General features: G+C 51.8%; 2 protein-coding genes across 6 annotated transcripts in view; both read left to right on the top strand.

The window, feature by feature from the left end:
* Positions 1 to 19,364, top strand: part of SCLY (selenocysteine lyase) — a 39,811-nt gene extending 20,447 nt beyond the window's left edge. The window contains exons 5-13 of one of the 5 annotated variants that reach the window (XM_033229689.1): positions 220 to 347; positions 556 to 720; positions 1,747 to 1,853; positions 6,462 to 6,536; positions 11,254 to 11,290; positions 13,908 to 13,991; positions 14,502 to 14,604; positions 16,840 to 16,915; positions 18,232 to 19,364. In XM_033229689.1, coding sequence (XP_033085580.1) covers positions 220 to 347; positions 556 to 720; positions 1,747 to 1,853; positions 6,462 to 6,536; positions 11,254 to 11,290; positions 13,908 to 13,991; positions 14,502 to 14,604; positions 16,840 to 16,915; positions 18,232 to 18,385 — 929 coding nt within the window. In that variant the 3' untranslated portion in view covers positions 18,386 to 19,364. Of the gene's footprint in view, positions 1 to 219; positions 348 to 555; positions 721 to 1,746; positions 1,854 to 6,461; positions 6,537 to 11,253; positions 11,291 to 13,907; positions 14,008 to 14,501; positions 14,638 to 16,839; positions 16,916 to 18,231 lie in introns of those variants that run through there. The other 4 variants (XM_033229690.1, XM_033229691.1, XM_033229692.1 and 1 more) reach the window with 4 other exon arrangements.
* A 980-nt stretch (positions 19,365 to 20,344) lies between these two features.
* The window catches only part of ESPNL (espin like), a 28,866-nt gene continuing 26,848 nt past the window's right edge, over positions 20,345 to 22,362 (top strand). The window contains exons 1-2 of the mRNA XM_033229688.1: positions 20,345 to 20,638; positions 21,865 to 22,055. Of these exons, the coding sequence (XP_033085579.1) occupies positions 20,345 to 20,638; positions 21,865 to 22,055 (485 nt within the window). The remainder of the gene's footprint in view (positions 20,639 to 21,864; positions 22,056 to 22,362) is intronic.

The raw sequence follows: 22,362 nt of genomic DNA, 5'->3' as shown, positions 1-22,362 counted from the left end.
ACTGCAGCCACGTTAAAGATGCGTTCACACTGAAGCACCCGACAGTGACGCTGGGCGAATGATGATGGGCGGCTTATATTCTTCTTTATAGTCTTCTGAACTTGGACAACAATTTACTTTTATAGTTGTAGAAAACTGTTTTGTTAAGCTCTGTTGGAATACAGTTTTGAGAGGAATCCATTTGTGCAGCTTAGTTCGGTACCCATGTTTGTTTCCCAGCGGTCACCTTTGTCCCTGTGTCCAAGGTGAGCGGGCAGTCAGAGGTGGAGGACATCCTCGCAGCTGTCCGCCCGACCACACGCCTCGTGACCATCATGCTGGCCAACAATGAGACTGGCGTTGTCATGGTGAGTCAGCCTTTGTTTCTCTTTAAGAAGCGCTCATGGGGAAGAACTGCGGCTTAGACTCATGGCGTTTCAGGTTTCCCAGCTCTGGCCTCTCCGGTTTCTCTGTTCACTTTGATAACATTTGGCCTGTGCTCACTACTCCTGATTTCTGTCATTCAGTTTTCATCAAATCGGAGCAACATACTCAACTGTTTCCTTTCCCCGTCAGCCTGTCCCTGAAATCAGTCAGCGCATTAAAGCCCTGAACCAGGAACGGGTGGCAACTGGGCTGCCTCCCATCCTCACGCACACAGATGCTGCACAGGCCTTGGGGAAGCAGCGCGTGGATGTGGAGGACCTGGGCGTGGACTTCCTTACCATCGTGGGCCACAAGGTACGTCCGCAGAGGCTTCCTCCCTCTGTGGGCAGAGTCTGCTGCGCAGGTAGCTGCTCACTCCTCGGTCCGTAAGCCTCACTGGCCACTGTGAGCCAGGCCTTGGGGGCACTGCGAGGAGCAACACGGGATCCCTGTCCTCAGGAGCTTTAAGAGAGGAGCCCCACATGGCCAGCAGGCCAGGCTGAATGCCATGGCAGGGATGATGGGGGTGCCCAACCCACATAGGGCAGGGTGGGGCGGTAGACCACGCTAGGGGAGGAGACGTCAAGATCTCAGGCAGAGTAAGGCAGGGGGTTCGGCCAGGCAGCGAGTGTCTCTGCAGCGGACAGAGCATATGCAGAGGGCGTGGGGTAGAAGATGTGGGGACAGGAAATTGTTGCTTTCTCGAACGTGATTTCAGATGCGGCTCCTCAACAAAAACTTACCAGCTATCTTTAAGGTGGGAGTATGGGGGAAAGAGTTAACAGTGAAGACCCTTCTGAAAATGTTACACATCTTTCTGGCAGCTTACCAGGTCCTGAGATATTTTTAGTACTCAATTTTGAAGCACAGTCCTCAGCTGGTTTCCAAAGGAGTATCTCTGGTGGCCTGACACTGTGGCACTCCAGAGTTCTGCATTGTGTCAGTTGGAAACATGGAATCATTTGCAGGAAAGGCCGTGGCCAACTGCTAGTTCCAACCCCTCTCTATTTATGCATTCTCTTTCTCTTTTTTTTTAAACCGTGATCCATATGATTTGAGATCCTTGTCCAAATTTTATCACATGATGTGCGAGGGAGAGCTGCCTGCCACAGAGCTGGGCACAAGAGTCTAGCACCTGCGCTGCCTCCTAGTTTGGGGTTCCACCCTGCCCCGAAGGCTTTTGTGACTCTGCATGTCAAAAGGGGTGACACTCAGAGGCACCCCAAGGAAGCACTGTGCATCGCAGAGCATTTCTCCTGTGTGCCTCTAAGCACTTGGCGTGTCTACAGAGTAGGTCCTTGGAAAGTTCTTGTTGAATACATGACCAACTTTTCCTTCCAGTTTTATGGTCCCAGGATTGGCGCACTTTATGTACGAGGACTTGGTGAATTTACCCCTCTCTACCCTATGCTGTTTGGAGGTGGACAAGAACGGAACTTCAGGCCAGGGTAAGGCAGAAGTTAACAAAGTCTCTGACCTACTGACCATGTCATTTGTAGAGCAGTGACATTGTAAAGAAACATGGCACCATTTCTCTGTCTCGTGGAGGCTCTGTAGCAGTGTCCACACTGCTGCTGTCAGAACTGACTCCACTGACTGATTTCACACCGAGGACTTACAGGACCTGCAGCCTCTTTGGGAATGATTGAAAGCAATGAAGGAAATCTCTGTTTCTTTTAACTGCTCCAACGCATGCAATTCCCCTTGTAATTTTGGCCCAGCCCACTGAAGAGATAACTGTTGGACCCTTCATGGCTGAGGCCTGCTGCTGTTTTAACTTCGGGGCCACACGGAAGCACCCTGGTCTCCTTTCTGAGAGCTCCTGTGTCCCCTCTGGGTACAGTGACGTGAACTGGGAAATTAGTTGTTGTCCCCACTACACCTTTTGTTAGAAACTTGTTAACAAGAGGCAGAAACAGTAACAGCGTAGGGGTGGAGGTGGAGGTGGAGGTGGAGGAGGAGAGTTCCCGGGTTTTCTTCTCACCTTATATATCCCACACTTAGTGCTGGAGAAGCTGGCAAACCTGAAATGCCAGTAAGGGCAGACACAAATTGCCCCAACCAAAGCCTGTCCTCTCTAGTCAGTGGACCAGGAAAGGAATGGCCTAGTAAGACAGAACACTTGTAGACAACACCTGCTTTACTCCAGCCAGATGCTACAGAGGATATTGTGTGGCCACACCTATCCACGCCTGCAAAGATGGAGCGGGAAACCCAGACTTCCGCCAATACAGGCTGTAACAAGGCATCCCACACCGCCCCCGGGTGTGTCAAGAAGGCCAGGTAGAGAACCAGGACTTAGGCACCCCACCATAGTGTCAGCAGAGACCATATAGGGATCTTGGACCCACACCTGTCAGTCACAGGGCGTGTCCTCCCATTGGGTGTCAACATCAGCCAAGTGAAAAATCTAGACATTGACCAGGCATAGGCTCATGCCTGTAATCCCAGCACTTTGGGAGGCCGAGGTGGGCAGATCACTTGGGGTCAGGAGTTTGAGACCAGCCTGGCCAAGATGGTGAAACCTTGTCTTTACTAAAAATATAGAAATTAGCCAGGTGTGGTAGTGCATGCCTGTAATCCCAGCTACTCGGGAAGCTGAGGCAGGAGAATTGCTTGAACCTGGGAGGCTGAGGTTGCAGTAAGCCGAGATGGCACCACTGTACCACTGTACTCCAGCCTGGGTGACAGAGCGAGACTCTGTCTCAAAAAAAAAAAAAAAAAAAAAGGCCAGGCGCGGTGGCTCACACCTGTGATCCCAGCACTTTGGGAGGCCAAGGCAGGCAGATCACAAGGTCAGGAGATTGAGACCATCCTGGCTAACACGGTGAAACCCCATCTCTACTAAAAGTACACAAAATTAGCCAGGCGTGGTGGTGCATGCCTGTAGTCCCAGCTACTTGGAGGCTGAGGCAGGAGAATCACTTGAACCCAGGAGGCGGAAGTTGCAGTAAGTCAAGATCGTGCCACTGCACTCCAGCCTGGGTGACAGAGAGACTCCATCTCAAAAAAAAAAAAAAGAAAAAAGAAACCTAGACTTCTACTTCCAGTTGGCAGTAATGAGTGGCATACCCCTTCTCCTGCCAGCGCAACGTCAGAAAATGCCAGCCAAAGCAGAAAGGTTGAATAAGATCCAGATTCTCATAACGTAAGGCAAAAATGTCCCGGTTTCAAGTGAAAATCATTTCATCATACCAAGAACTAGAAAGGTCTGAAATTGAATGAACAATAATAATACGTGCCTGCACTAAGATGATGACGTTAAAATTATCTAACAAGTATTTTACCGCAGACACAGTAAAAATGCTTCAATGAGAAATTGTGAACACACTTGAAACAAGTGAAACAAAGTGTCAGCAAAGAGAAGGACAACATAAAAGAAGAACTAAATGAAAATCGGAAATTGTAGAACTAAGAACTGCAGTAGCCAAAATATAAAGCTCAGTGGATGGGCTTAATAGAAAAATAAGAGGATAGGGAAGGAAATCTGTGAGCTGAAAGACAAAACAATATAAATCCAGACCACAGAGAAGAAAGAGAGTGGGGCTTCGGCCGGGCATGGTGGCTCACACCTGTAATCCCAGCGCTTTGGGAGGCCGAGGGGAGCGGATCACGGGTCAGGAGATCGAGACCATCCTGGCTAACACAGTGAAACCCCATCTCTACTGAAAAAAAAAAAAAAATACAAAAAATTAGCCAGTCTTGGTGGCACGTGCCTGTAGTCCCAGCTACATGGGAGACTGAGGCAGGAGAATCCCTTGAACCTAGGAGGCAGAGGTTGCAGCGAGCCGAGATCGCACCACTGCACTCCAGCCTGGGCAACAGAGCGAGACTCTGTCTCAAAAAAATAATGGGGTTTAAAATAGAGCTGCAGGGACCTGTGAGACGATAACAAATGACACAACATTCGTTTCATTGAAATCCCCTGAAACAGAGAAAGATAACAGCCTGCAAAGGTACTTGAAGAAATAATGGCTAAAAAATTTCCTGAATTTGGCAAGAGACATAAACGTACAGAATCAAGAAACTGAGCAAACCCAAATAGCATAAACCCAGAGAAATCCATGCCAGACATACGATTAGACTTCTAAAAATGAAAGAGAGAATTCTTGAAAGCAGTCGGAGAAAGATGACACTTCACCAGTAAGGGAAAAGAATTTGAATGACAGTGGTCTCATCAGAAACCAGAAAGACCAGAAGAAAGGGACACAATTCTTTTTCTTCAAGTGCTCAAAGAAAACCATCAAGCCGGAATCCTGTACGCAGTGAATATATCTTTCAGGAATGAAAAAGTAATCAGAATATTCTCAGATGAAGGAAAACTAAGAATTTGTCACCAAATAGAATAGGCTTTCCTTCTCCTTTAGAGTTTTCTGAATTATGTTTGATAGCATAAGCAAAAATCATAGCAATATCTCCTGTGGTTCAAAATGTACATAAAGGACATATTTAAGACAATTACAGAAAGGCAAAGTAAAGGAACATAAAAGGAGATGAGGTCTGTGCTTCACTGGAACTTTCAAAAAGACAACTCAGGCTGGCACGGCGGCTCACACCTATAATCCCACTGCTTTGGGAGGCCAAGGCAAGAGGATTGCTTGAGGACAGGAGTTCAGGACCAGCCTGGGCAACATAGCAAGATCTCATCTCTCAAAAAAATTTTTTTAATTAGCCGACATGGCAGTGCGTGCTTGTAGTCCCAGCTACTCAGGAGGCTGAGCGGGGGAGGATCACTCAAGCCCAGAAGTTCGAGGCTACAGTGAGCTATGACCATGTTGGCCAGGCTGGGCCCGAACTCCTGACTTCAAGTGATCCACCCGCCTTGGCCTCCCAAAGTTCTGGGATTGCAGGCTTGAGCTACCACTCCCGGCTCTAGATTGCATTTTGAATACTGAACCACCCTTGCACCTGTGGAATAAATGCCACTTGGTCACAGTGTATCATTCTTTATTTTTTTGAGACAGAGTGTCACTCTGTCACCCAGACTGGAGTGTAGTGTTGTGATCATAGCTCAACGCAGACTCGACCTCCCAGGCTTACTCAAGCAATCCTCCTATCTCAGCCTCCCAAGTAGCTGGGACTATAGGCACGCACTCCAGCCATTGCACTCCAGCCTGGGCAACAGAGCAAGAGCCTGTCTCTTTAAAAAAAAGACAATATTGACCAGGCACGGTGGCTAACACCTGTTATCCCAGCACTTTGGGAGATCAAGGCGGGCGGATCACCTGAGGTCAGAAGTTCGAGACCAGTCTGACCAACATGGAGAAACCCCGTCTCTATTAAAAATACAAAATGAGCCAGGTGTGATGGCACATGCCTGTAATCCCAGCTACTAGGGAGGCTGAGGCAGGAGAATCACTTGAACCCGGGAGGCAGAGGTTGTAGTGAGTCAAGATCGCACCATTGCACTCCAGCCTGGGCAACAAGAGTGAAACTCCGTCTGGAAAAAAAAAAAAAAAAACAAAAAAAAAACAAAAACCATTAGCTGGGCGTGGTGGCTCACATTTCTAATCCCAGCACTTTGAGAGGCCAAGGCAGGTAGATTGCTTGAGGCCAGGAGTTCAAGACCAGCCTGAGCAACATAGTGAAATCTTGTTTCTACCAAAAAAAAAAAAAAAAAAAAATGCTGTATGTGGTGGCACAGGCCTGTAGTCTCAGCTACTTGGGAGGCTGAGATAGACGGTAGGATTCCTTGAGCCCAGGACAGACCTCTAGCAAGACTAACCAAAAAAACAGAGAAGTTATAACATCAGGAATGAAACAAGGAGTGTCACTCCAGGCCCTGCAGCCATCAAAAGGATAAGAAGGGAATACCACAAACAGCTCTACACATAGGAAGTTGACAACTTAGATGAAACTGACCACTTCCTCAAAAAGCACAAACTACCACAATTCACTTGATATAAAATAAATCATTTGAATAGCTCTATAACCATTAGGAAATTGAACTTATAGCTTTAAAACTCCACAAAGAGAAGTCTTCAGGCTCAGTGGTTTCACTAGAGAATTCTATCGAAGAATTCTTTGTTTAAAGAAGAATTAACATTTCTATACAGTCTCTTCCAGAAAATAAAGAGGAAGGACAACTTCCCAGTTCATTTGATGAACCTAGATCCTCATACTAAAACCAGGTAAAGACAGTATGAAAAAATCCTTTACGGCCCAACATCATCATGAATTGTGATGCAAAAAATATTTAACAAAATGTCTACAAATAGAATTCAGCAATACATAAAAAGAATTATATACAGCAGGGTGTGGTGGTTCACGCATGTAATCCCAGCACTTTGGGAGGCTGAGGCAGGGGAATCGGGATCACTTGAGCCCAGGAGTTCAAGACCAGACTGGGCAACATAGTGAGACCCCTCTTCAAAAAATAAAAAAATTAGCTGGGCATGGTGGTACATGCCTATAGTCCCAGCTACTTGGGAGGCTGAGATAGGAGGATTGCTTGAGTAAGCCTGGGAGGTCGAGTCTGCGTTGAGCTATGATCACAACACTACACTCCAGTCTGGGTGACAGAGTGACACTCTGTCTCAAAAAAATAAAGAATGATACACTGTGACCAAGTGGCATTTATTCCACAGGTGCAAGGGTGGTTCAGTATTCAAAATGCAATCTAGAGCCGGGAGTGGTAGCTCAAGCCTGCAATCCCAGAACTTTGGGAGGCCAAGGCGAGTGGATCACTTGAAGTCAGGAGTTCGGGCCCAGCCTGGCCAACATGGTGAAACCTCATCTCTATTACAAATACAAAAATTAGCCAGGTGTGGTGACAGACGCTTGTAATCCCAGCTACTTGGAAAGCTGAGGCACAAGAATCACTCGAACCTGGGTAACAGAGGTTGCAGTGAGCTGAGATGGCACCACCACACTTCAGCCTAGGCAACAGAGCAAGACTGTCTCAAAAAAAAAAAGAAAGAAAGAAAGGAAAAATGCAACCAAGGCGGGGCACGGTGGCTCATGCCTATAATCCCCCATACTTTGGGATGCCGGGCAAGTGGATCACTTGAGGCCAGGAGTTCAAGGCCAGCCTAGGTGAACTGCAAGACCTATCTCTACAAAAATAAACAAATTTAATCAATGTAATCTACCATATTAACAAGCTAATGAATAAAGAAGATAACATGTTCATATTTGATGCAGCAGAAGCATTTGACAAAATTCAACCAGTCATGTTAAAAACTCAGAATAATAGGATTAGTGGGGAACTTTCTTAACTTGATAAAGAACATCTACATAAAGCCTACAGCTAACATCGTTCTTAGTGGTCAAAGCCTCAATGTTTTACTCCTGTGGCTGGGGGAACAAAGCAAGGATGTTCACTGTCACCACACTTATCCAACATAGTGGTGGAAGTTCTGGTCAGCGCAGTAAGGCCTGAAAAGGAAGCAAAAGGCATATAGATCAGAATGGAAGAGGTAAAATTGTTTCTAATCAGATCACACAATTGTCTATAAAGAAAATCCCAAGGAATGTACAAGAAAACTCCTAGAACTAATAAGTGAGTATAGCAAGGTTGCAGGACACAAGATAAACATGCAAAAATCTGTCTTATTTTTATATAATGGTAATGAACAAGTGGACAGTAACATTAAAAATATAATACCATTTATGGCTGGGTGCAGTGGCTCAAGCCTGTAATCCCAGCACTTTGGGAGGCCGAGACGGGCGGATCACGAGGTCAGGAGATGGAGACCATCCTGGCTAACACGGTGAAACCCTGTCTCCACTAAAAAATACAAAAAACTAGCTGGGTGAGGTGGGGACGCCTGTAGTCCCAGCTACACGGGAGGCTGGGGCAGGAGGAAGGCGTAAACCCGGGAGGCGGAGCTTGCGGTGAGCTGAGATCGGGCCACTGCACTCCAGCCTGGGCGACAGAGCGAGACTCCATCTCAAAAAAAAAAAAAAAAACTACCATTTACAATGAAACAAAATTACGCAGATATAAACTAGCAAAATATAAAGGACTTATATGCTAAAAATAGCATACCGTGGATGAGAGAAGTTAAGATCTAAGCAGAAACACATCCCATATTCATAGTTTGGAAGATTCTACATACCAAAGATGTCAGTTCTCTCCAAATGGATACACAGGCCTAACAATTTCTGTCAAAATGCCAGGAAGTAGATCAGTGGAGGAGAATAGACCCAAACAGAAATAGGCCCATGTGAGTTACGGGTGCAGATACAACCACAGGAGACGCAAATTAATTCAGCAGATGAAAGTCAGCCATTCAGCAGATGGCAAGTTAGCCTTTCAACAGATGGTGCCAAGGCAGTTAGTTATCCATAGGCAAAAAATTAACTTTGACCCAAGTCTGACACCAAGCTTTTCCAACCTGCGGCCTGCAGCTGCATGTGGCCCAGGACAGCTTTGAATGTAGCCCAACACAAATGCATAAACTTTCTTAAAACATTGTTTTGTTTTGGGTTTTTTTTTGTGATTTTTTTTAATTTTTAAGCTCATCAGCTGTCGTTGCTGTATTTTATATGTGGCCCAAGAGAATTCTTCCACTGTGGCCTCAGGAAGCCAAAGGATTGGACACCTCTGTCTTACACCTCATAAAATAGTATCTCAAAATAGATCATGAAATTAAATGAAAAACATAAAGCAATAAAACCGCTTAAAAATAGGAGAAAATCTTCAAGTTCTAGAACTAGGCAAAGAGTTCTTAGACTTGACACCAAAAGCATCCATAAAAGGAAAAACGGATAAATTAGACTTCATCAGAATTTAAAGCTTTTGCTCTGGGAAAGACCATATTAAGAGTATGGGAAGATAAGCTAAATCTAGGAAAAAATATTTTCAAATGACTTATCTCACAAAGGAATGGTATCTAGAATATATCAAGAACTTGCAAAACTCAACAGCAAAAATAATACAATAAATTCAATCAGAAAATAGGCAAAAAATATAAACAGACATTTCACCAAAGACGAGACCCACGTAACAAGCACAGGAAAAGATGTTCAACAGCATTAGTTATTGGGGAAATGCAAATTAAAACCACCAGATATCACTAACTCCTATAAGGACGGCTAAAATAAGAATAGAGACACCACCAAATGCTGGTGAGGGCACAGAGAAAATATCTACTGGTAAACAAGCAACAGCCGGCTCCAGAGGTTTAAGAAAACTTTGTTCAGCCAAACTTAAGAAATTACTGGGCTGGGTGCAGTGGCTCATGCCTTTAATCCCAGCACTTTGGGAGGCCGAGGCCAGTGAATTACGAGGTGAGGAGTTCAAGACCAGCCTGACCAACATGGTGAAACCCTGTCTCTCACTTCTCAGAAGAAGACATTTATGTAGCCAGCAGACACATGAAAAAATGCTCATCATCACAGGCCATCAGAGAAATGTGAATCAAAACCACAATGAGATACCCTGTCACACCAGTTAGAATGGTGATCATTAAAAAGCACCCACAGGTGCTGGAGAGGATGTGGAGAAATAGGAACACTTTTACACTGTTGGTGGGACTGTAAACTAGTTCAACAATTGTGGAAGACAGTGTGGTGGTTCCTCAAGGATCTAGAACTAGAAATACCATCTGACCCAGCCATCCCATTACTGGGTATATACCTAAAGGATTATAAATCATGCTGCTATAAAGACACATGCACACGTATGTTTATTGTGGCACTATTCACAGTAGCAAAGACTTGGAATCAACCCAAATGTCCATCAGCGATAGACTGGATTAAGAAAATGTGGCAGATATACACCATGGAATACTATGCAGCCATAACAAAGGATGAGTTTGTGTCCTTTGTAGGGACATGGATGCAGCTGGAAACCATCATTCTCAGCAGACTTGCAAGAACAGAAAACCAAACACTGCATGTTCTCACTCATAGGTGGGAATTGAACAGTGAGATCACTTGGACACAGGGCGGGGAACATCACACACCGGGGCCTGTCTTGGGGTGGGGGGAGGGGGGAGGGATAGCATGAGGAGATATACCTAATGTAAATGACAAGTTAACATTAACTTGTTATTGTTAATAACAATGTTGGTGTTATTAATAACAATGCAGCACACCAACATGGCGCATGTATACATATGTAACAAACCTGCACGTTGTGCACATGTACCCTAGAACTTAAAGTATAATAACAAAAAAAAAAAAAACCCTATCTCTACTTAGCCAGGCATGGTGGCGTGTGCCTGTAATCCCAGATACTCAGGAGGCTGAGGCAGGAGAGTCACCTGAACCCGGGAGGTGGAGGTTGCAGTGAGTCGAGATCCGCTGCACTCCAGCCTGGGCAACAGTGTGAGACCCCGTCTCAAAAAAAAAAAATGAAGAAATGATTAAGTGAATTTTTTTTTCCTGAAAATAGGGTAATGAGTTCTGGTTTTCAGTTTGTTAGGTCAGAGTATGCAAGCCATTGTCTTTAGGGGTCTCTTGCCCATCTGTGTGCTCACGCCCACCCGCCCACATGCGTGCACACACACACACCTCTTGTTTGCTGATGCCTGAAATGTTGAGAACAAAGGGTTCTCCCCTGTTCCATACTGTACTGGTTTGGCAGTGAGGACTAAAGAGAGCTGTGCCTGGGGCCTGCGGGAGGAAGAGTGCTTGCTTTGGGTAGGAAAAGGATCCAGATAGAATTGTCACAGTGAACACCGAACGCGTCACCCACAGTGGGCCTTGTTGACCTTCACTGGGCCAGGGCAAGTGCACACTGGGCAGGGGAGGTTTCTGGGGCCTGCAGCTGCCATTGCAATAGCCACATGGTGCATGCTTAGGAAAGATGGAGCGTGAGTTTATTTTTGTTTTAACACAATGACTTTCATGGAGACAGGATTCCTTCCTGAGACATTTGTTTATTCTTGTTTCTTACAGGACAGAGAACACCCCAATGATTGCCGGCCTTGGGAAGGTGAGCCCTGGTGAGCTGGAGGAGATGAGTTGATTGCTTTGTCATCAGTGACCCCAGTGGCTCTAGCAGGAATCCGGGGCTTTAGGGAGATCATATTCGTGATCTCATAAACGGACTGACAAGAAAAAGCCTGGAGTCTGATTTATCAACCCAGAGGCCTGTACTTTTTCAGATCTGTGGATTAGTGGCACTTGCTTAGCATTTAAAAGGGAAAAACTCCTTGTCTCTGTCTCTTCTGACGTGAGAAACAGTGATATCTTACAGCAGAGGTGAAACGTCAGGCCGCAGGTTCACCATTCCCAAAGGCGTTGGCAGCCCCCAGACCATCGACCTTCTGTCCCCGAATGGTCTGTGGGGTGGCCAATCCAGCACCTGCCGCCAGCCCTCCACTGGGGCCTGTCCTGCTTCTGCGACAGTAACCAGGCTCAGGTTTTGCTGTGCGAAGGCAGGGGTACTGGTCACGCCTCGGCATCTGCAGGCTGCTGCTTCGCTGTGCAGGACTCTGCTTAAAGGCCACCACCTTCAAGCACCCCTCCATGAACCACAGCTACATTGGTCCCCCCATGTCCCCTGCTGTCACGCTCTATCCCTGACACTGCTTTATTTCCCCTATCTGATGTTTCTCTGTAGTGTGTTCAGATGTATGCCCCACCTCCTGCTTCCCCTTCGAAGGGGCTTGTCAGCTCCATGAGAGCAGGGGGCTTGGCCTCAGTATCCCCAGTACAGAGAAAGGGCTTGGCGCCCAGGAAGCTGGGCCTTGGGAAGAATATGAATGGATTCCCTGTTACTTAGAATATTCAAAATTAGTAACAGTGGTAACTAAGGCTACATTTACTAGAAGGAAGAGTGTTTTTGTTTGTTTGAGATGGAGTCTCACTCTGTCACCCGGGCTGGAGTGCAGTGGCGTGATCTTGACTCACTGCAGCCTCCACCTCCCAGGTTCAAGAGATTCTCCCACTTCAGCCTCCAAGTAGCTGGAACTACAGGCATGCACCACCGTGCCTGGCTAATTTTTGTATTTTTAGTAGAGACAGGGTTTCATCATGTTGGCCAGCTGGTCTCGAACTCCTGACCTCAGGTGATCCACCCGCCTTGGCCTCCCAAAGTGCTGGGATTACAGGTGTGAGCCACCGCGCCCGGCCGGAAGAGTGTGTTTTAAGTGGAGTCCAGTACCTGCTCATATTGAACTGAATGATGAAGTAGTGGTGCGGTCCACAGGCTTTGAAATAGCAGGGTTCAAATCCTGGCTTGAAGTTTCACTCACCCTGTGCCTTGGGTCAGGTCGCTAGAACTCCCTGAGTCCTGGCTGCCCTCTGCCAGATGGGAGTCATGGTAACAGCTTCCTCCATAGAGCCTCAGCTCACAGTGCTCGAAGCCCCCCAGCCCCTGACCTTCTCCGTGCTCCTGCGGCTGCATCTGCACCTGTAACAGCACAAGTGCCACAGCTTGGTCTCAGCCCCAGCACCACACCCCCGCTGGTTCTTCAGCTTCGCCCAGACCCCAATGCCACCAGTGCGTTAGACAGCCCCCCTCTGCTGCCCAGCCTGGACTCCATCCTGCACACGCCCTCCCCAACATTCTTTCCCCCACCCATTCGTTTCTGCCTTGGTTGCATGCTGGCGGCCCTTCCCTGTACCTGCACCCTCGTGGATCCCTCCGTCCTGTCACTGTGATGCTAGCCTGTGCTCCTGCCTTTGAACTTGACATCTCAGCTAGGCCCTGGCCCATCTCCTGAGAGACCCATTCCTCTCAGTTCAAAGCCTGTCCCGACTGCTCTCCACCCTCTTCCCACCCTGGGTACCTCCCACTATCCAGGTTCTCGCCTCTGAAGTCCGGGAGATGCCCTCAGTCCTTCCTTGTCATCGTCCCCTGCCTCTCATACAGCACCTGTCCTGTCAGTCTGGACTCCAGAATATACCCACTACTGGCCTCATGTCCATTTTCATGGCCACTAATCCTAGACCAAGGGTCTGGATGCCTGCCATGGCCTCCTGGGGGCCTGCTGCTGCCGTTGTCCACACAGCCACAGAGTGACCAACACACAGGCCAGTCAGACCATCGCATCCCTCCCTCAGAGCCTCACTGCGTCTGCCCTGTGGCCAGGCCTGCAGGGCCTGTGGATCTGTCCCTGGGCCTTCACCCCCTCTGCACACTCCACCCGCCACACCAGGCCCCTCTGTTCTAGAGACAGAATGACTGTCCCCTGCAAAGCCCTTGCTGAGACGCCACTCCGTGCTCTTGTGCAGCCATCTGTCACCACCCCACCTCGGGCCTGTGAAGTCCCTTCACAGCGCTGACTGGTGGGGAAGAGTCTGTTCCCCCTGCCCCTGCTTTTGTCCGTCTGCCTCTTGGATGCTGGCTCCTCAAGGGCTGGGATCCCCTTCAGGGCTGCTTTGCTGGGGCATCTCCAGTGCCTGGCGCTGTCAGGAAGTGCCTGGTGAAGTCAATTTCTGTGGTACTTCCACACCCTCCAAGTGGCAGCACTCAAAAAATATGGTCTGTCTGTGACTGTCAGGAGAAGGAGCGGTTTCAGGAAATGCTGCCTGTGCTGTTGAAAGCTTTTTTGCCCTCCTTTGTTTTGCAAGAATTGTGCTTCCACTCGTGTGTCTGCCCCCAGGCCGCGGAGCTGGTGACCCAGAACTGCGAGGCTTACGAGGCCCACATGAGGGACATCCGCGACTACCTGGAGGAGAGGCTGGAAGTGAGCACAGTGTGGGGTGGGTACCGGGAGAGGGAGGGTGTGTGGGGCAGGTGCCTGGAGAGAGGGCGGGCCTGGTGCTCCTGGACCCCAGGACCTGTGGGGATTGCAGCGTAGCCTGGAACTCGTCAGGATGCAGTGAGGGAAGAAAGAACTGGTGGGAAGCACATTGGGATCGGAAACCCCGAAAGTGGGACCCCAGGCCAGGGACATGAGCTTTTTCAGAGACACGTGATCAGATATGCAGAGGTGGTGTGCTTCGTGGTTTATGTGGAAGGTTCACATGAGGTGGTGTGCTTCGTGGTTTATGTGGAAGGTTCACATGTTTCTGAATATTTGGTTTTTCTCCTAATTAACTTTGCTTTCCATAGTCTGTCCCCATAACTACTCTGGGTAGATGCTGATTGAAAAGTATGCACCTGCTGAGCTTGTGTTTCTGGAAAAGTCTAAATTTCAAACAGTTGCTGATGGTGGTGTCTTTGAAGGTCACCAACTATTTCACTTTTTTTTCAGGCTGAATTCGGTCAGAAGAGAATCCATCTGAATAGCCAGTTTCCAGGGACCCAGCGGCTTCCCAATACCTGCAATTTCTCCGTCCGGGGACCCCGGCTTCAAGGTGACGGCCCCTCACCCTGGTCTCTCCGAGTGTGAGCATGGCTCCCGCGGTGCATGGGTTCTGGTCCGAGCCAGCTACTCCCACTCTCCCTGCCCTGAGCATGACACGGCTTGGGTCGTCAGAGGGCCTTGCTGGGGTTGCTGAGAGCAGGCTCAGGTGGCTATGCTATGGTCCATCCGGCTCTTGCTGCCAGCCCCTCCTCTCCCTGACTTGGCTCATTTTGCTGCTGCTGGGATGTGGACCGTGGCGAACTCTCATGTCTGGCATTAGCACCGCCCCAAAAGCTGTCAGGGAAGGAAGTCACGTTAAATTTTAGACATTTGTCTATTTTGTTGGCAGTTAAGGGAAAGGGGAGGCGATCAGTTTTAAAAACTGGCAGAGGCTGAGCACAGTGGCTCAGGCCTGTAATCCTAGCATTTTCGGAGGCCGAGGCAGGCTGATCACAAGGTCAAGAGATTGAGACCATCCTGGCCAACATGGAGAAACCCCATCTCTACCAAAAACTACAAAAAATTAGCCGGGCATAGTGGTGTGCACCTGTAGTCCCAGCTACTCGGGAGGCTAAGGTAGAAGAATTACTTGAACCTGGAGGTTACAGTGAGCCAAGATTGAGCCACTGCACTCCAACTTGGGCAACAGAGTGAGTAAGACTCTCTCCGTCTCAAACAAACAAAAAAACAATAAAAATAACTGGCAGAGTAAGGATCAAGTATAAATGTGGATTTCCTGCGGCATCCGCCTCGGCTAGGAGCAGTTAGGGTCACCCCTGTCCCAGATGCACCTGAAACCTGGTCTGCCCTGACTCCATGAGAGTGGAAGTCCAGGTCGTTGACCAGCCACGTGTCATTTGGGAGCAGGTTATAGCAGCCCTGAGATACGATGAGCTGCCTCTGTAGACGAGGTTTTGACTTCTTAGAAGATGAAGGTGTTGCTGCTTTCTTCTTCCTGGATCATGCGGAGAAACCCAGCAGTCGTGTTTGGTCCATGAAGAAGAGCCCGTGGGTAACCGTCATGATGGCTGCGTTCATGAGAACCTGGGCTGAAATGCGTTCTTGTAGGCAATGAAGCCTGGGTTTCCTTGACCATCTCAGATTCCTCACCATGGAAAGGAGAGTTCTCTGTCAACATTCCCCTTGTTCTGGGGTCAGACTTTGTATTCAGTGACGACCTGTGTTACTTTAAATGAGACAGAGATTCTCATTTTATATATTTATTTTTGGATTCAGGGTCTCACTTTATCGTCACCCAGGCTGTAGTGCTGTGGTGTAATCACAGCCCACTCTAGCCTTGACCTCCTGGGTTCGAGTGATCAGCCTCCCTAGTAGCTGGGACTACAGGCATGCACCACCACACCTGGCTAACATTTTTTTTTTTTGAGACGGAGTTTCACTCTTATTGCCCAGGCTGGAGTACAGTGGCACAATCTCGGCTCACTGCAACCTCCGCCTCCCGGGTTCAAGCAATTCTCCTGCCTCAGCCTCCAGAGTAGCTGGGATTACAGATACCTGCCACCACACCCGGCTAATTTTTGTATTTTTAGTAGAGACGGGGTTTTGCCACGTTGGCCAGGCTGGTCTCGAACTCCTGACCTCAAGTGATCCACCTGCCTCGGCCCCGCAAAGTGCTGGGATCACAGGTGTGAGCCACTATGCCCAGCCATGGCTAATTTTTTTAAAGTATTTTGTAGAGATAGGGTTTCCCTGTGTTGCCCAGGCTGGTCTCAAACTCCTGGCTCAAGCAGTCCTACTGCCTCGGCCTCCCAGAGTGCAGGGATTACAGGTGTAAACCACTACGCCTGGCTGAAATTCTCATGTTAATTCCATCAGCCGTGCTTGTGAAAGAAGAGGCAAGTGCCTTCTGGCTTAATAGAACTCCCACGTGTCTCTGCAATTCAGAACACAGGTGGAGACGTGATCTTGTCGGGACTGCCAGCTTGTAAGGACGGAGCTGGTCAGGACTCCACGTGTCCTCGCAGGCAGTTGATTAGAGTGCCATTTTCAAGGCCAGCTTTGTGAGGGAGAATAGTGTCTGCGTTTCTGCAGCCAAAGGAGAAAGGAAGCATTTTCTTCGGCTCCTGCTGTGAGATCTCTCCCCAGCTGCCAGAATGGCCGGTGCTGGAATTCCACTAGGTGGCATGGAGGGAGGGAAGCAGCCTGCACCAGCAGGACCCTGGGAAGGGAGAGAGGGCGGCCTGGCTGGAGCCCCATCTCAGTGGCGCGTACTCTGTCTCCACAGGCCACAAGGTGCTTGCGCAGTGCCGAGTGCTGCTGGCCAGTGTGGGGGCCGCGTGCCACTCAGACCATGGGGACCAGTAAGTGCTCTTCACAAACCCAGTCCAGGGCATAGGGGTCTTCCGGGCACTGGGTGTGGTGAGCAGGTGGCCACTGGGCCGCTCTGGCTTGTGAAGGATGGCCCAGTCTGGGTCCTAGGAGGGGCAGAGGGAGGGCTTCCTGGAAGAAGTGACTTCTAAGCTGCCATCCGAAGGACTAGGACTTGTGTGGGAGAAGAGGGCTTCTCGTGCTCAGTTCTGAAGGCAGGGGTAGCAGGGCCTGGAGGGGCAGCGTGGCTGGGGCTGGGGAGGAGTGGGGTGGGTTGGGGAGGGGATGGCCCGAGTGTCAGTGCTTACTTAAATCTCATGGAAGGGGGAGCCCTGAGGGCCATGGTGTGAGCAGACTCAGGTGTCAGATCAGCCATCTGCAAGATGCAGCAGAGATTCTGGGATAGCGGGTCCAGGTGAGCGGGTGGCGGGTGGCCTGCCTGGCGGAGACTGTGGGGTAGAGGGCGTGGGGCACCCGAGCAGCGGCCTGCTGGCAGCAGGGGAGAAGCGGTTCCGGGTCTGGTCTGCTGACAATGTGAGACGCCGGTGGGAGGTCGGCGTGAATGCAGGAGAAACACCTGGGGCTCTGGGGAGAGAGAACCGTGGCCGGCAGCACGTGGTCATCAGCGTCAGGAAGGAGGGATTATGTCGGAGCACCTGGAGCGAGACAGTGGTGGGCCCGGCTCCAGGGAAAAGGAGGGGCAGGACGGGGCCCTGTGGGGGTAGGGGACAGTGCCCTGCTGCAGGAGGGACAGGAGGGGGCAGGGGAGGAAAGGGGTCTGGGTGTGATGAGGGCAGGCCCCTTGGCAGAGCCCATGCCTCGAGCCTCCAGCAGCCCTGCTTCCGGACGCCCACACGCAGTCATCTGTTCCATGGCTAGATACTGGCTGGGTCCCTAGTGTCTGCAAAGGCCCATGCCAGGTGCCGTGAAGTGACCAAGTGGCTTAGGTGGGCCGCATGGGTGAGGTACTGTCTGTGTCAGCATCAGTGTTCTCCAGGACCTCAGACCCCTCAAGGACAGGAGAGCCCCTGGCCCCAGAGCTCAGTGCGAGAGGGGGGCAGTGTCACCTGGGAGTGCCAAGTGCAAGAGAACTCTACGGGGAGAATGGTGGCGACTTTGAGCCGCACCTTGATATGGGTGGTCTTAGGGGTGTGCTTGGTCCAGGAGTTCAGCAGGAGGCGGATACCAGGCAGGGCAGGCGCGCACCCGGGTGGGCAGAGCCCCACTGGGGGAGTAGTCCAGAGCAAGGGACCCTTGTCTCTTCCATGTGCCCTTGGCAGCAGCTGCCACCCGGTCTCGCCCTCCCCAGGCCGTCCCCAGTGCTGCTGAACTACGGCATCCCCTTCGACGTGGCCAGGAACGCGCTCCGCCTCAGCGTGGGCCGCAGCACCACCAGAGCCGAAGTGGACCTCGTCGTGCAGGACCTGAAGCAGGCCGTGGCGCAGCTGGAGAACCAGGCCTAGCGCCGGGGCCGCCCTCCCCGCCCCGCTTCCAGGAAGCCCATGGCAGGGCACAGGATTGTCCCTCCAGGTCCTGCCTGAGGGCTGTGCCAGGATGACTGTCTCATGCCCCCTCTGCATTCTGTCCTGGAATGCCTGCAAGTGTGCACCCCCAGTTTCCTTCCCTGGACCCCTGCAGAGCTCACAGGGCCCAGGACACCGATGCCGCATAGGAGCGCCCACATAGGAACTCCCACACAGAGCCGTCCTCCAGTGGTGAAGTGGAAACACCAGCTTCATCCACCCTCCCTGCTGGGAACTGGGCAAGCCTGCTGCAAGTGCCCTTTCCTGAAGGTGTTTTTATCAGGAAGATAGAATCCAAGTCTTTATAACTCATTGTCAGCCAAATGCTACCATGAACATAGGAAACTTGATTTTTTTGCTTTGATCATGGTCTCGCACATGCACCTTTCCTAAGTGGTTTCTTCTCAGGCCCTTTTTAGTCCCTTTCCAAAGCTGCCCCCACCACCCTGCTCCTCTGGCCTCAGTGCACAGTGGCCCCCAGCCTCAGCCAGGCCTGCTCTGCTCAGCGCCTACCGCACACCACCCCTCCTGCTTCCCCCAGCCTGACCCTGCTCTGCCCACTGGCACTCGGCTGCGCGCTTCCCCATCCACAGTCCCCAGGCCTTCTCGTCTTGTCCCTTTTGATCATTAACTCAGGGTTTCAGCTCCAACCTCACTGAGTTGGTGCAGCTCCAGGTCATTCCTGGGGTGGGAACTGGATCATCCCTGACTCAGCTTTTACCTTAATTTTATTTGCAGAGGACTTTTTTCTCAAAATACTCTGTGGCATTTGGATACACATCCCATGTCGATATTTGCATAGGAGTCATTTTCAGTGGAATAACACTTTTAATGTGTAGTTTTACGATTCAAGGAACTACATAATGATTTTGAGGAAACACTTGCCAGAAACTAAACGAACAAAAGATTTCAGTGCCCGGCTTGGGTCTCCTGTGGTTTCTCTAGTGGGTGCTGCGCTTGGGCACAAAGGCATCTGACAGAGCCTGTGGATGGGGGAAACCAGGGGTGCAGCAGCCCCCAGGTCACCATTGTGTGATGATGCATTAGCCCAGAAATCCAGCTTGAGGCTGCGTCTCCGGGAGCCCCTACAAATGGAATGGGTCCCCCATCTGCAGCTTCCCATTGCTGCCAGGAAGAGGCTGTGGTGGTCCTGACTTCCCTAAAGAAGAACTGTGGATTGTCCCGAACAATCTGGAAAGGGGTTAAATGTACTTGGGCTCTTTGGACTGCAGCCCAGAGACTCGGTCAGTGTAGTTGGAGAGGGGTCTGAGGCAGGGGCTGGACACACCCAAGTCAGGGTCCTGGGCCCGTCGCAGGCCCTGTGGAGCCACTGCGTCCCCAGAGGTTTATAGCCTCCAGGGCCGAGGGCCAGATCCAGAGGCGGAGCACTCAGCTCTGTGCCAACACAGCCAAGCATGTAGACCTACTGGGCACCCTTTACTTCAGGCGCACTGTGGTGGCGGCTGGGGGTCTGCCCTGCTGTGAGAATCGGGGAGACCATCTCCCAGGCTACTCGGGGCTCCTGTGAGAAGCTCAGTGATGCGTGTCCTCAGCCCTCGCTCCGCAGTTGAAGAGGCGGGTTCGTGCCGTCTGGATAGATGTGAGCAGCCTCAGGGCCAGCCTCCTTTCTCTGTGGGCCATGCCCAACCCTGACCTAGCCCGGTGTGGGCCTTTCCCTGTGTGCTGCACTCCATCCTCCCAGCTCCAGGCACCTGGCACGCTCACGCTGTGGGAGTGGCTTGGGCAGGTCCCCAAGGTGTATCCCCCCCACCCCACCCCAACGCCTCCCATCTGCCCTGTGGCGGCTTATCAGGTAACCAGAGCCGGCAGCTTCATCCACGTCTGAAACAAGAAGCCCCGGCCTATGCATGAGTCACCACTGAGAGCCCGGGCCAGAGGATGGAGGAGCAGCGGGCACTCGTGGCCGCCAAGGATGGGGATGTGGCAACACTGGAGCGGCTGCTGGAGGCTGGCGCCCTGGGCGCAGGCATCACCGATGCTCTGGGGGCCGGCCTGGTTCACCACGCCACCCGGGCTGGCCACCTGGACTGTGTCAAGTTCTTGGTGCAGCGGGCCCAGCTGCCCAGCAACCAGCGGGCCCACAATGGGGCCACCCCAGCGCATGACGCCGCCGCCACAGGCAGCCTGGCCGAGCTGTGCTGGCTGGTCCGCGAGGGGGGCTGCGGTCTGCAGGTGAGCAGAGACGGGGCAGCCTGGCCTCCACAAACCTGGCTGGGGTGGAACCAGGGAGGTGTGAGCCAGCGAGGTGTGAGCCACGGAGGCTCAGAGCACTGGCCACCCCGGGCTCCACGGCCCTGGGCTTTGTTTCTCTTGGGGACTCAGTCAGTGGTCGCCGTCTCTGCCCCACACTTCTCAGAGCACAAAGGCTTGAGAGCCAAGAACACCTCCTAAATTTTCTTATCACTTTCCCTGCCAGGAAGCTGGGTGTTACCAGTGGGGGTCTTGCCAGAGGTCAAGACCCCTTGTCTCTGATCAGGCCTGGTCCACAGGGCCCATTTCCCAAAGGGTCTAGAAAGGGATCCTTACAGAAGCACTGTGGGAACTCAGGCTTGAGAGCTGGGAACCCGGCTAGGAGACGGGAGTGAGGGCTGCTGATGGTGACTGTCTTGTCCGGAGCATTTCTACTGGGCCCCCCTCCCCTCTCCTGCCTGCCCCGTCCCTTTGTGCAGGCGAGGGCCTTCGAGCTGTTGCTCAGCCCTGTGGAGCTTTCAGGACTGAGGGTGAGCAGGACTGACCGGTCTTAGAACACCGCCCAGAGGTCAGGGTTGGGGTGGGGGCCGGTGGGACCTGCTGAGATTAGGGAGCGGGAAGGTTCCCCGGCACCTGGCTCACCAGAGTGCCTGAGAGTGCCAGCCTAGCATCCTGTTCCACCAAGCTCAAGGGCAGCAGGTGGGAGCTGTGCCTGCCTGGGGATGCATTCTGACCACAGGGCCCTTGGAGAAGGCCTAGGTCTGCTGGACCCCTGGCACCTGTGGTGGGAACACTCGCTGGCCCCGGGGCCCTGTGGCCAGTGGGAGGGCACTGGGGCAGGGAACCAGCCAGAGGCAAGTGTCCTGGGAAGCCTTTCTGACCATGAGCAGAGTGGGCAGGTGTCTGTGGGCACCCGGGTGAGTGGGAAAGGGCCTTCTCCGCACTGGGGACAGGGGTCCAGGAGGGGGCAGGGTTGCCAGAGTTGGCCTCGCAAGACCTGGACCTGAGTCCTGGCCCTCCTCTCACCTCAGTCCCAGCAGGGAGCACCTCCCTCCATGTTGCAGGCAGAAACAGAGGGAAGGAGGAAGGAGCTGGAAGCCCCTTCGCTGGGTTGCAGGCAGTGTAAGCCCTCACCTGGGGCTCCTCCAGCAGCTGGCTCTGGCCACACGGCCTACCCCCAACTCACTGACCTGCCTGGGCCTCGGTAGGACCAAGATGCCTCGGGTGTGTCCCCGCTGCACCTGGCCGCCCGTTTTGGACACCCAGTGCTGGTGGAGTGGCTGCTCCACGAGGGCCACTCGACCACGCTGGAGACCCGGGAGGGGGCCCTGCCGCTGCACCACGCCGCTGTCAGTGGGGACCTGACCTGCCTGAAGCTCCTGACAACTGCGCATGGCAGGTAAGGAGCCCAGAGTCCCGCCTGAGGGGCAGCCTGGGGCAAGCTGGCCAAGGGGAGGCTGCACCGAGGAGGGCCGAGAGGACAGGCTGGCAGCCTTTGAGGTGAATCCTGCAGGCGGGCATGCTGTCACTGTGGGGTGAGCTGGCAGGAGTCAAGGGCAATGAGGCCTCTACCCACAGACCAGGCAGTGGTGGTGCCATGCCAGGGCCCAAGGGGACACAGGCCAGTGCTTCAGCTTGGAGAGTGGCTGGGGGCAGTGAGGACAGCAAGATGCTGCTGTGATGCCCAGGGCAGCTCTGGCCCCGCC

The sequence above is a fragment of the Trachypithecus francoisi genome, unplaced genomic scaffold (genome assembly GCF_009764315.1).
Source record: "Trachypithecus francoisi isolate TF-2019V2 unplaced genomic scaffold, Tfra_2.0 Lachesis_group13, whole genome shotgun sequence".
NCBI lineage: Eukaryota > Metazoa > Chordata > Mammalia > Primates > Cercopithecidae > Trachypithecus > Trachypithecus francoisi.
Note: the sequence above shows the minus strand (reverse complement) of the source record. Positions and strands in the feature narration are given on the sequence as shown.